The following is an 11,347-nucleotide window of genomic DNA, read 5'->3' as shown; positions in this document are numbered from 1 at the left end:
GAAGAGAGATTGTGAGAATAGGTCACAGAATAGTGAAACAGCATCCACCCATTGCCTGGGGACAAGGCCAGTCAGAGAATGGTCTTCTACAATAGCTGGAGTTTTAATTTATAATCACTTTAGGCAGTGGTGAGAATAACGCAGTATTATGCTGCATACACAGCACACCTTCACCAGGGGTGTATTCACCAGGAACCAAATGTGCCGAAGTGGGAGGGACTAATCTGAATTGTACAAATAAGAAACGCTTGTTTTCGTTTCATAACATTTCCCAATTAATATATTTTTTTAATGATCTACGGTGGGCACTTTGCAAAACAATTACATAGACAATGCAGCTGGGACGGGACCAGTAAATGCTAAGACAACGACATGTCTTTTATTCAATTAGGAACGGAGAGATTACAGAATTACAACAAAACTGACAGCAGAACATACTTTCCAACATGTAGAAAATTTGGTTTATTTACGGTACATACAGTGGGTAAAACATTCCTTGAAAAAAATGCGGCAGTTTTTTTAAGGCATTCAGACTTCAAGAAGTTAACACTGTACAAAATAATTGCACTGAAAAAAGTAGACCAAAGTGCGACAAATATTATTACAATTTGATGAGTTCATAACTAATCTGGAATCTTGTTTCTTCAGAGCCAAAACATTCGTTGAAATATTATGCAAAAATTGATTCCTAATTCCTCATCAGAATCTGATACTTTAAAGAATATCCCTAGATGTAAATCATATGGTCTTTCCTTTTACTTCCAATTTAAATAAGTGCTATCCGTTACTCTAGCTCTCATACTGTATATCTTGGGATATTCTCTCATACATACTCTTGCATCTTGGGATATTCTTTCAAGTATATATATATATATATATATATATATATATATATATATTTTAAGACAGTCATTAAATAACAACCCCGGTACCAAAGCAAATCTCTCATTCCTAGAAAGTGGAATTCCTATAGTTTTTCACGATCACTCCTAGAGTGTTCATTTGGTTGGACATCAATTGTTGGCGCTTTCTTTCCCTCCCCTATGTTGCATCCATCTTTTTCTAGACATGGCCATGTCTACAAGCAAAGTACATAACATTACTTCCATAAGGCATCTTGGGCGAGTCCTGACAAAATGTTTTTCTTCAAGATATCGAGACACGACATGTACGCAAATGCTCTCAAAGCCTCTTTCTTTCACATTGTCCTATTGGAGAAGGGAGACCGAAGTCCCGTATTCGTATTTCAACTGCAGTAAGAGTAAAAAATAAATACAAACAAGTATTTCTTTGTATAATAAAGACTGATCAGTATGTCATTTCACTACATTTCAGTGCAGAGGTGTCTCTGTGAAGCAGGATGGGGAAAAAACACCAACTGAAGTCACAGGCACCTTCACCCACACCAGAGGTATAAATCGTATTATACACAAATGACCCCGAGACCTTATGTATGTCCCAAACGGCACCCTATTCCCTATATAGTGCACTACCTATGACCAGAGCCCACATTGGGCCCTGGTCAATAGTAGTGCACTATATAGGGAATAGGGTGCCATTTGAAACTTGGAGAACTTCCTTCATCCTCTTCTGCAAGGAGGAAAGACTCCTGTTAAGAGCAACTTGGACAGGAGGAGACCACTGGTGCTTTCATGTGTAATGCCGCAGCAGAAGTGAACTTCTATGCCAGCCTATATAGAATAGGGTCTGGTATATAATGACAGCTAAAACAGTACGTTGACTATGAAGTAGGTAGGGCTGTTTCAACAGCAGCTTACAGTAAAATAAGACTGAAGTTGGGTGCCGTGATAAAATAAAACGTCAATAAACTAGAATTTTGAACTTGACAAAAGCTAGACTTCTCAGGACTTAAGACTACTCCACTCTTATGAAATGAACATCAGCAAAGCGCGACTGATTGCGAGATCGATCCTGACATATCGAAGAGATCATTTTTTGTCCGAATTGAACCAAACGACATGATCAAAACAAAACTTGCCTGCGTCGCCTTAACGTCAAGAAACCTCAAACTCCATTTTTTTTTTTTTCACTTAACAATTTCAAAAGTGCCACAGAGGGTTAATTAATAATAGCACATGAATAAATTAGAGGTTAATGTTCTTCCATCTTCATTGTTGGTGCACAGATGGCACAGGCAGGTAGTTTGGTTGGTGTAATGTTTCACACATTACACCATCTAGCTCCGCCACACACTTCAGGCTATTCCACAGATAACAAGACTCTCTAATCAAGACTCTTCAAGTGTCTGTGCCAATATGCCCATTCTTGCCACTATAAGCTCGCTTTGGCTAATAGTCACCTCACACAGCATTCATTTAAAAAACACAACATAAAAAAAATACACAATTTACTGAAAGGTCTAGGACCGTTTGCAAGCCAATATTAGTCTGAGGAACTCAGGAATAGGTTTTTAACTAATATAGAAATGAAACATCAATGAACCATGGTCTGATCACTACTATGTGCAGCACTACTAACTCCATCATCATCGCTGCAATTTACTACAGCTACATTCTTTCCATCTTTCGTTGGTTTGGCCTGTTTTAACATATCTGGTATCGGTCTTATCAAGTCCGTAACAGTTTGAGGCGGTTGAGACAACATTACTCAGCCAGTCTTGTGGCTGCCGTCACCGGTTCTCTGGGCGCGGGTCGAGATGAGGTCGCGGGACACCCTCTTGCAGTCCTTGGCCAGGCCCAGGAAGCACATGAGGTCTATGAAGGCGGTGGTGATGTTCAACTTCACGCCGAACTCACTGGTGGCGTAGTCGAAGGGAAAGGTGTGGTGGTAGTTGTGGAAGCCCTCACCTGGAAGGAAGGACACAAGACAGGACATTTTTTTTCATAAAAATGTTAAGACCAACAGGCCGATGTGCTATAGTTGTGCATCTATGAGAGTTACTTTTCCTCCCAATAGGCTTGAAAACATAATTTGATAAGAGTACAGGTGATATGTAAACTAAAGCACATGGAGACAGAAGTTCCACAACAGGGCTGGGTAACTTCAGTCTTGGTGGGAGGCTGTGTGGAAGCTTTCGTTCTAGCCTAGTACTCAAACACATGATTCAACTAAGTTAATTATAGTCTCCAACTTGAAGAACCAGCATTAGATGACTCAAACATGCACCAACTACAGCAGCCCTCTAAATCCAGAGTTGTAAGTATCTGAGCTATATTAGTTTAATCTTGGTTGATAGTCAATTACAATTCCCACTTGTTTTAAGCTATTCAACTAAAGCATGATTTTCACAGCTGACAAACAGGCAGCTCCTACAGAAAAGAGGTTACAGTAGCACAGTGGTATTCAGAGTCGGGTGTGAACTGCAGTGGGGTCACCAAAATTATTTAAATGGTCATTGGCTGTGTCTATACTCCTTTGAGGGCAAGGCTCTGGCCAAAAGTATTGCACTATATAGGGAATTGGGTGCCATTTCAGATTTGCCAATTGGGAAACCTGCATTAATTTATTATACCATCTATGGTCCCAACTTTTCTTATGCTATAAGAATACTTTATAGTGCCCGGGATTGGTTGCGAAATACAAGCCACTGCCCCCTGTGCAAAAAGTTCAATCTAAGCAAGCCTAAATGTTTATATTGAGTGATAATTCACATAAGTGTGTGGGGGGGTTTCTTACCAAGCTAAATTAACAGATCATGTTACTTATTGTAACCTAAAAAAGGATTAATGCAAGTGACTAATCTTATTTCAAGATATTTTACCTTAATTATAGGGTAAAATATCTTGAAATAAGAAGTTACTTGTATTAAGACTTTAGGTTAAAAATAAGCAAAATTATCTGTTATATTGGGATTGAATCCCATTCCCACCACACTTGTCCATCAAGCCTATCCTATCAATAACACTACTCAAAAATAAGGAAGGAGAGAGTGGCAGGGTTGAGGTCAATTGTATTTAAATTCACAAAGTAAACCAAATTCCAATGCCAAATTGCCCTCATTGAAGAGAATTGGAATTGAAATGCAACTCTGGAGTGGATCTCCCCTCACTCCCTTTAAAGAGAAAGCTGATCCGGCCTTACCGATGGCGCTGAAGGCCACGAAACGATTCTCACTGGGGTTGATGTTGCGGTCGTAGGGTCGGTTGCCCCACATGTGAGCGGCAGAGTTGACCAGCCAGGTAGCGTTCAGCACCAGAGCGTACCTCATGAGGCACGGGACGAAGTAGCCCACCCACAGGGACTCATCCCACAGGAACCAGGGCACCCACGTGGGCACCAGGAAACACAGCAGGACCACAGACAGCTTGTAGTACCTAGAGGGCAGAGATGAGACGTTAGAGATACACTGAGAAGAGAGACATTGTTTGAATCTAAACATAGTTACTAACGCTGAAAAGTCACCACCACCAAGCACCTAGATTCATAAACAGAGGTACTAAACCGCGGTACGTCACACCTACTTCTCAGACCACATAAAAAACATGTTTGGACAAAATCTTCTGATCAGTTGATTGTGTCTACCACCATATGTTAAATCACCCTTTTCTACAAGAGCTGTGGTGATACTAGTTTGGGACTGCATCCAAGAGTACCCGCTGCAAGTTGACCAATGGCCAGCCAGTCACTGTACTTTGTGTGGGTATGGCCTGATCAAGGTCCTGGCAGAGATGACAGCTCTTATCAAAAGATCAGCCACCAGCACCATCACGACCCAGACTACCACTTCCTGTGGTCGTGACTAGAATGTGGAACTGGTTCAGAGAGCAGCAGTGCAGAGAGCACAGTCAAGTTACTGGGGCTACTCTCATGCAACATACACAGAAGTATAGCTAACTACGGCATAGGTTTCTCATGTCTGGTCACATGGTCAAGAAAGCACCTGGTCCTAACAATGAGACATTTGTGTGGAGCACTCAAGAGTTTGGTTTACCTTAGATATTGTCATGCATAGACAATGATTTCAAAAACATCTAAACATTGATGAGTAACTGGTCTCACAGAACATACACACGTACAATAATGTGGAACACACCGGTTTTGGGTTGCTTGATTATCTTGTAGTGACAATATATGGTAGAGGGGGAAATGCAAAACTCAATGGCATCATCTGATCACTAGTCACATGCAGTCCGAATCTTGATGCGACATTCATTCTGTAACCACCGATTTCTATGGTGGATTTTATACAGAGGTCTTTCAAGTGTTCAATGAGTGCTAAATTGCCCCTCTGTGGTACATTGTGTGCCGTGCCACTGCCAATGGAGGTTTGGTACAACTTTTCCAGAATGCAAATAGGCTTCTAGCTATAACACTGCATGATTCAAAGCAAGGTTACTGCCAAAGGCCTTGGCAGGGCCAACACCTTTAAAAAGGCCCAGTTCAGTCAAAAATTCTATTTTTACTGTGTGGTGTATCACATTGTACAACAGCTGATGAAACTAACACTAAAGGTGTGAACAATTTTGATCATTGTTATTTCCTGATAGTTGCTGTTTGAAAATATAATCTATACAGGACCTTCTTATCAGCCTGTTTACATGGGAGGGAATTTCAGCTTGGTTAATAGACCAATAATAGACCGGTAAATTGGTTAATAGACAGTTCCAAACAGCTCTGCCAATAACAGCTAGTTTTAAGTTACCTCCCACTTAGACCACTCCTAGCAAAAATCTTGCTGAGAAATAGTTTGTTAACCTGTCAAGGTATAGGGGGCAGTATTTTCGATTTTGGATGAAAAGCGTGCCCAGAGTAAACAGCCTAATACTCGGGCCCAGAGTCAAATATTTGCATATTATTAGTAGATCTGGATAGAAAACACTGAAGTTTCTAAAACTGTTTGAATGGTGTCTGAGTATAACAGAACTCATATGGCAGGCAAAAACCTGAGAAATATCCAACCAGGAAGTGTGGAAATCTGAGAATTGTAGTTCTTTTGAATCCCTATCAAAACTACAGTGTCTGTGGGGTCACGTTGCACTTCCTAAGGCTTCCATTGGCTGTCAACAGCCTTCAGAAAGTTTCCATATTCTCCTGTAACCGGGCAGAGAATAGGAGCTCAGTCAATGAGTGGACTGCCTATAGACAAAGGACTTGGTGATGCGCGAGCCCGATAGCGTATTCATTCCAGAAGAAAAAGGAGGGGCGCGCTATTGTCCGGTTGGAATATTATCGAAGTTTTATGTTAAAAATACCCTAAGGATTGATTGTAAACAACGTTTGACATGTTTCTACGAACAGTAATGGAACTATTTGACTTTGTCTCTGGTACTGGGCTAGCGCATTATACCTTTGGATAGTGATCTGAACGCACGAACAAAACGGAGGTATTTGGACATAAATATGGAGTATTTCGAACAAAAACAACATTTCTTGTGGAAGTAGGAGTCCTCAGAATGAATTCTGACGAAGATCAGCAAAGCTAAGAGAATATTTATAATACTAATTCAGAGTTTTGTTGATGCCAGAACTTCGCGGGTAGCTGTATAGCTTGCTTCGATGGCTGAGCTATGTACTCAGAATATTGAACAATGTGCTTTCTCCGTAAAGTTATTTTGAAATCTGACAAAGCGGTTGCGTCAAGAAGTAGTGCATCTATAATTCTTTCAATAACTGGTCAATTTGATCAACGTTTATGAGTATTTTTGTAAATTGATGTGCACATTCACTGGAAGTTTTGGTGGGAATACATTTTCTGAACATCACACGCCAATGTAAAATGCTGTCTTTGGATATAAATATGAACTTTATCGAGCAAAACATATATGTATTGTATAACATGAAGTCCTATGAGTGCCATCTGATGAAGATCAAAGGTTAGTGAATATTTTAGCTGTATTTTGTTTTTTTGTGATGAATGTCCTCACTTGGAAAATGGCTGTGTGGATTTTCTTGTGAAGTTTATGTCCTAACATAATCTAATGTTATGCTTTCGCCGTAAAGCCTTTTTGAAATCGGACAATGTGGTTAGATTAACTAGAGTCTTATCTTTAAAACGGTGTAAAATAGTTGATTGTTTGAGAAAATGAAATTACATTTTTGCTGTTTTGTATTTCGCGCCATGCTATTTCACTGGCTGTTGAATAGTGTGGGACGATCACATCCCACCCAGCCCAGAGAAGTTAAAGCTATTTGTCTGTTTTAATGGAAAACTATTACAGCAAGGTACTTAATTGTTACCCAGAAAGAGAGATAAAAACAGCTGCATTGGGCCTTTAAAAAAAATACTTTCAACTGAAAAGTGACAGCAAGCTACTGTATGTAGATTTTTTAAAGTACAACAAGAATCCAGTTCCTCAAAAACAAATAAACACTGTTCATAATTGGTGGCCTGAGGGTATAACTGTTCTTATGAAAGTAGAGGGTTTTACGCACATCCAAGAACAAGCTCCAATACATGGAAAAGGGGAATGTGGCTCACTGTTTTGCTGCTCCCAAATGTTATCTTTTGATAAAGTTAACAGGTGATAAAATAACGCTGACGGAGATAGTCTTTGTTAGGTCAAGCTTTATCAAAAGATCACGTTTGAGGAGCAGCAATCTCTCTAAAGCAATATCTTTAAGTATTAAGATAACGCTTTATCTTTTTTCACAGAAATGTGCATTGCATCATAAATAAACTCATTACAGGAGATGATAGACAACATACTGTGTGGTTCAGTTGGTAAAGCATGGGGCTTGCAATACCAAGATCGCAAGTTTGATTCCCGCTGGGGCCACCCATCCAAAAATGTTTCCACTACCATGATCAACTTTTGACAAACGCGTCTGCTAAGTGGCATATAAGATGAAAGGCATGGAACTAGGATGGTACAGGGCATAGACTGGAAAACTGGCATCTTACTTTTTCTGGAACATGACGACTTTATCTGCCTTCAGGTCCGTCAGCTCCAGCTTCTTGCCCTTCTCGATGACGTCGGGGTGCTTGCGTACGAGCAGCCAGCCAATGTGAGCGAAGAAAAAGCCCCGCACTGCATTGTGGGGGTCGGCATCCGTCTCAGAGTACTTGTGGTGAACCCGGTGGTCCCTCGCCCACTCGTAGATGTCGTTCTGGAAGAAATAATGGTGATGTGGTTGTTTAGGAGCCACTTATATCCAACCTAAAAACACCACAAGAATCTGGGGCCGTGTGTATCAAGCGTCTCAGAGTAGGAGGGAGAACCTGATCACCACTCTTACTCTGAGATGCTTGATATATACAGTTTGGCCTTTCTACTATAGAGAACCATTAACATTGATTGTCATGCAAGCTGAAGGGCTCATACCCGAAATGTTCGGCAATACAAATGTACATTTAAGTATATTTACTGGAGTGCTGTCCCATTTCTGTTCTTTGTACCATAGAGATAAATACATGGTTTCTCTCTATGCTGTAATTCTACAAGACATTGAGATGTCAGAACACATTAATATTAATATGTATGGGCACAACACCAGAGAGAGGGTTTAAACACAGTATACTATGCATTTATAAACCTAGAAAACATATAGTAGAGAATTACAGTTCAATACACAATGTGTATTAAGAGGTGACCATCAGATTAAACAGGCAGCATCAGTCAGTCAGCACAACGCAGATTATACAGGCAACAGCACTCAGATTAAATGCAATCGTTAATTCCAGTGGAAATTTGCTAACACTCAATCATACTTTATATACCAGCATATTGCACAGTGGGTCACTCATTAATTAAGTTGTTATTGGTGGGGACTGGCATAGACCTTTTTTAACCAAACCCTTAACCTGATTGCATTGGTCACTTCTTTAATTAAGTCAAGTCATCAGTTTGTAAGGTTGTCATTGGGCCACGTGATGGTGCCTTCATAGATCTAATTTTGGAGATTTCTAGAATAAATTGGGTCTATTTCACAGGGATTTTGTACGAAATTTGGATAGGTATTCGTGTGTTGATGAAGGCTGGCTAAAGCCGCTAAATCGTTGGCACTTGGCGGTAGCCTCTGCTAGCTCTGTCCTGCTGTTTCTAACTTTCCCTCACAGATATGCCAACACAATAAAGGCCTTTTAATTGAAGCTACACTCGAGAAAGAGCCTTGGCGTTTTGGAAGAGCCATGTTGGTTGTTCGCACAAGTTTAGCCTTCAAGTTTATGATGTGTGTATGCCTGTGTCTGTTTTTGTCCCTGTAGGGGTCCTATACTGCATCCTCTCTGGGGTTCAATAAAGTTTTCCTTTGTTTACCTGAAAGGCCATGGAGTTAGCGAGGGCCAGAAAGACACGGAGAGGGGTGGAGGCTTTGTAGGACTTGTGACTCCAGAGGCGGTGGGCCCCCGCAGTTATACCCAGGGCACTGAGCAAGAAGCACAAAGCAGCTAGGGGAAAGAAAAAGAGATTAGGCTAGATATACAGACACCCATGTCTGGCTCACACACACACAGAATCATGTGAAACACAGAGACATTTGACTCCTAGTAGTTACAAGGGATATCGTGTCCCATGCCTGTTCCCCATCCCTGCCTAGTTTCTGTCATTATAGAGTTATTTCTGTTGGGAACTGGCAATGGCAGTACGTATGCATGCATGTCTACTCTCAGGGTTGTTGTTGTTGTAAAACTGTTGAATGTGTTTCTATGTGCAGCCACACAAGGCTGCTTAGGATGTGAGACCTGGGACCACTAACTGGTCCAGGCAGCAAAGAAGAGACATTCTGTTGTGGTGCCATGTAGCCTCACAATGGAATGTCTATTGGAATGCCGATTGTTCTTTGTCTTGCCCAATGGAATAATATGCAGTTCAGCATATGAGAGCTAGAGCGAGAGAGACAACAGTGGAAACACAGTTTTGGTTGTTTAGTATTCGTTACAGTATAATCCAAGTCATGAGTTCTGTCTATCTATTCTCACAAAAACAGAACTAAAACCCCTGCAGGTTTTTTCCTATGTCTAAACAAGCAAACAAAGATGGGTGCAGCTATTTTCTAATTCAGAAATATATTGTGAACAGACGTGCCTCGGGCCACACATTCCAAAAGTCTCTCCATCTGCACAACAGTAGGCCTAGCCTATGAGCTGTTCGTTCAATTGAAGATAGATGGTCCGTAAACTGTTAGGCTACATATTATACTATACGAGAGAAGTCACCCAATAGGCCCTTATGACTGTATGTTTGTTATTTCCATGGGGAAAATATTGAGTAGGTGTGCCCCGAAATAGATTTACCAACATTCAACACTATTCTTATAGGAGGGCGGGCAAGTAGCAACATGTCGGTGTAACACCACCAAACGCCTACTCCACAAATGCATCACCCGGCTCAGCACATTCTCTTCTCGTTGGTCGACCAGATAAACCATGCTGCGTAGACCCACAACTTTAACGAGGAAAAGGGCGTAGAAACCGATATAAGTGCAACAACATTTGAATAAAATGGCACATTAAGTAAATGGTGATACTTACTCCAAGCCAGAGTCAGGGCCGACGCGGAGGGCACGATCATCAGTCCATAAAGCGCTCCAATATGTAATAAAAACATTAATATGATGTTTCTCCACACCAGTCTCATCGGTGGTTTAGGGCCCTCTTTTGCTCTATAACTATCATCAAAAACATCATCCCTCGTCGACGTTTCTGGCATCACGGCATCTCCGTTTTGTTGCTTGTTGGGGTTTGTCGTCTCTGTCATTTTTGCTGTAGAATTCTGTAACGTGCCCAGTGTTGAGATGAGATCTGGACTTAAAAGAGGACAGATAGCTTATTCAGTTTACATGACAAACACCGGCATCATGGTCCATCCAACCAGGAAATCGAGCACGCACTTCACTGTGAAAGTGCGTGCTAGCAGCAAGATGAAAGTGGGTGCTCGATTTCCTGGTGGGCAAGCATCACTGTTTGCAATGCTAGGATAGCATAGGCTACTCTAAAACGAACACATCATTTGCTATCAACTGGCATCAAATACATAACTTACTGCGTGGAATGAAGAGAATCGTTAAAATGTACCAAAAGGGGCACAACGTGGAGATGGCTTCTTCGGGCGAAATTTGACAATTGAACGCGTCGTCTGCTCTACTCGTAGTGATGACTCCGCTTACCTAACCTGCTGCTGAGTTTCATCTTCAGACCTCGTTTTATAGACTGCAATTGGTCGAGGGGCATTTGATGCCACTTCTACCCTAATCGTTTCATTGGTTGCCTTCGTATCTGATGTTTATTTTACAACCCCTGGCAGTGAAATGTTGAAAGTCATCCAGATAACACCCCCCACCCCCCCTTTTTTGTTTGTTTCTTTACAGTCGCACTCATGTTAATTTATGTGATCACAAATTACGCAACTTGTGTCAACATGGTCGGATAGCTGTTTGTTTGATAGGCGTTGTCTATTTCGATAGACAGACACCACCTTTCCAAAGTCAG

The 11,347-nt window shown here is 41.2% G+C and overlaps 1 protein-coding gene across 4 annotated transcripts; it reads right to left on the bottom strand.

The window, feature by feature from the left end:
- Nucleotides 1-353: 353 nt before the first annotated feature.
- On the bottom strand, nt 354-11,211 carry scdb (stearoyl-CoA desaturase b). Of its 4 annotated transcripts, none has more exons than XM_014155112.3 (6): nt 10,902-11,211; nt 10,391-10,665; nt 9,177-9,307; nt 7,823-8,028; nt 4,063-4,295; nt 354-2,828 (listed from the first exon to the last, which is right to left on the bottom strand). In XM_014155112.3, exons 2-6 carry the CDS (start codon nt 10,614-10,616, stop codon nt 2,629-2,631), a joined length of 996 nt encoding a protein of 331 aa, XP_014010587.1. In that variant the 5' UTR covers nt 10,617-10,665; nt 10,902-11,211; the 3' UTR covers nt 354-2,628. The 4 variants fall into 4 exon arrangements, with proteins under 4 accessions (XP_014010587.1, XP_014010589.1, XP_014010588.1 ...); XM_014155114.3 differs by having other exon boundaries at nt 10,934-11,182; XM_014155113.3 differs by having other exon boundaries at nt 10,391-10,660; nt 10,902-11,158.
- Between the last annotated feature and the right edge of the window lie 136 nt (nt 11,212-11,347).

This window comes from Salmo salar, chromosome 18, assembly GCF_965601325.2.
Source record: "Salmo salar chromosome 18, fSalSal1, whole genome shotgun sequence".
NCBI classification, from domain to species: domain Eukaryota; kingdom Metazoa; phylum Chordata; class Actinopteri; order Salmoniformes; family Salmonidae; genus Salmo; species Salmo salar.
The sequence above is the reverse complement of the archived record's forward strand: the minus strand, read 5'-3'. Positions and strand labels throughout refer to the sequence as shown.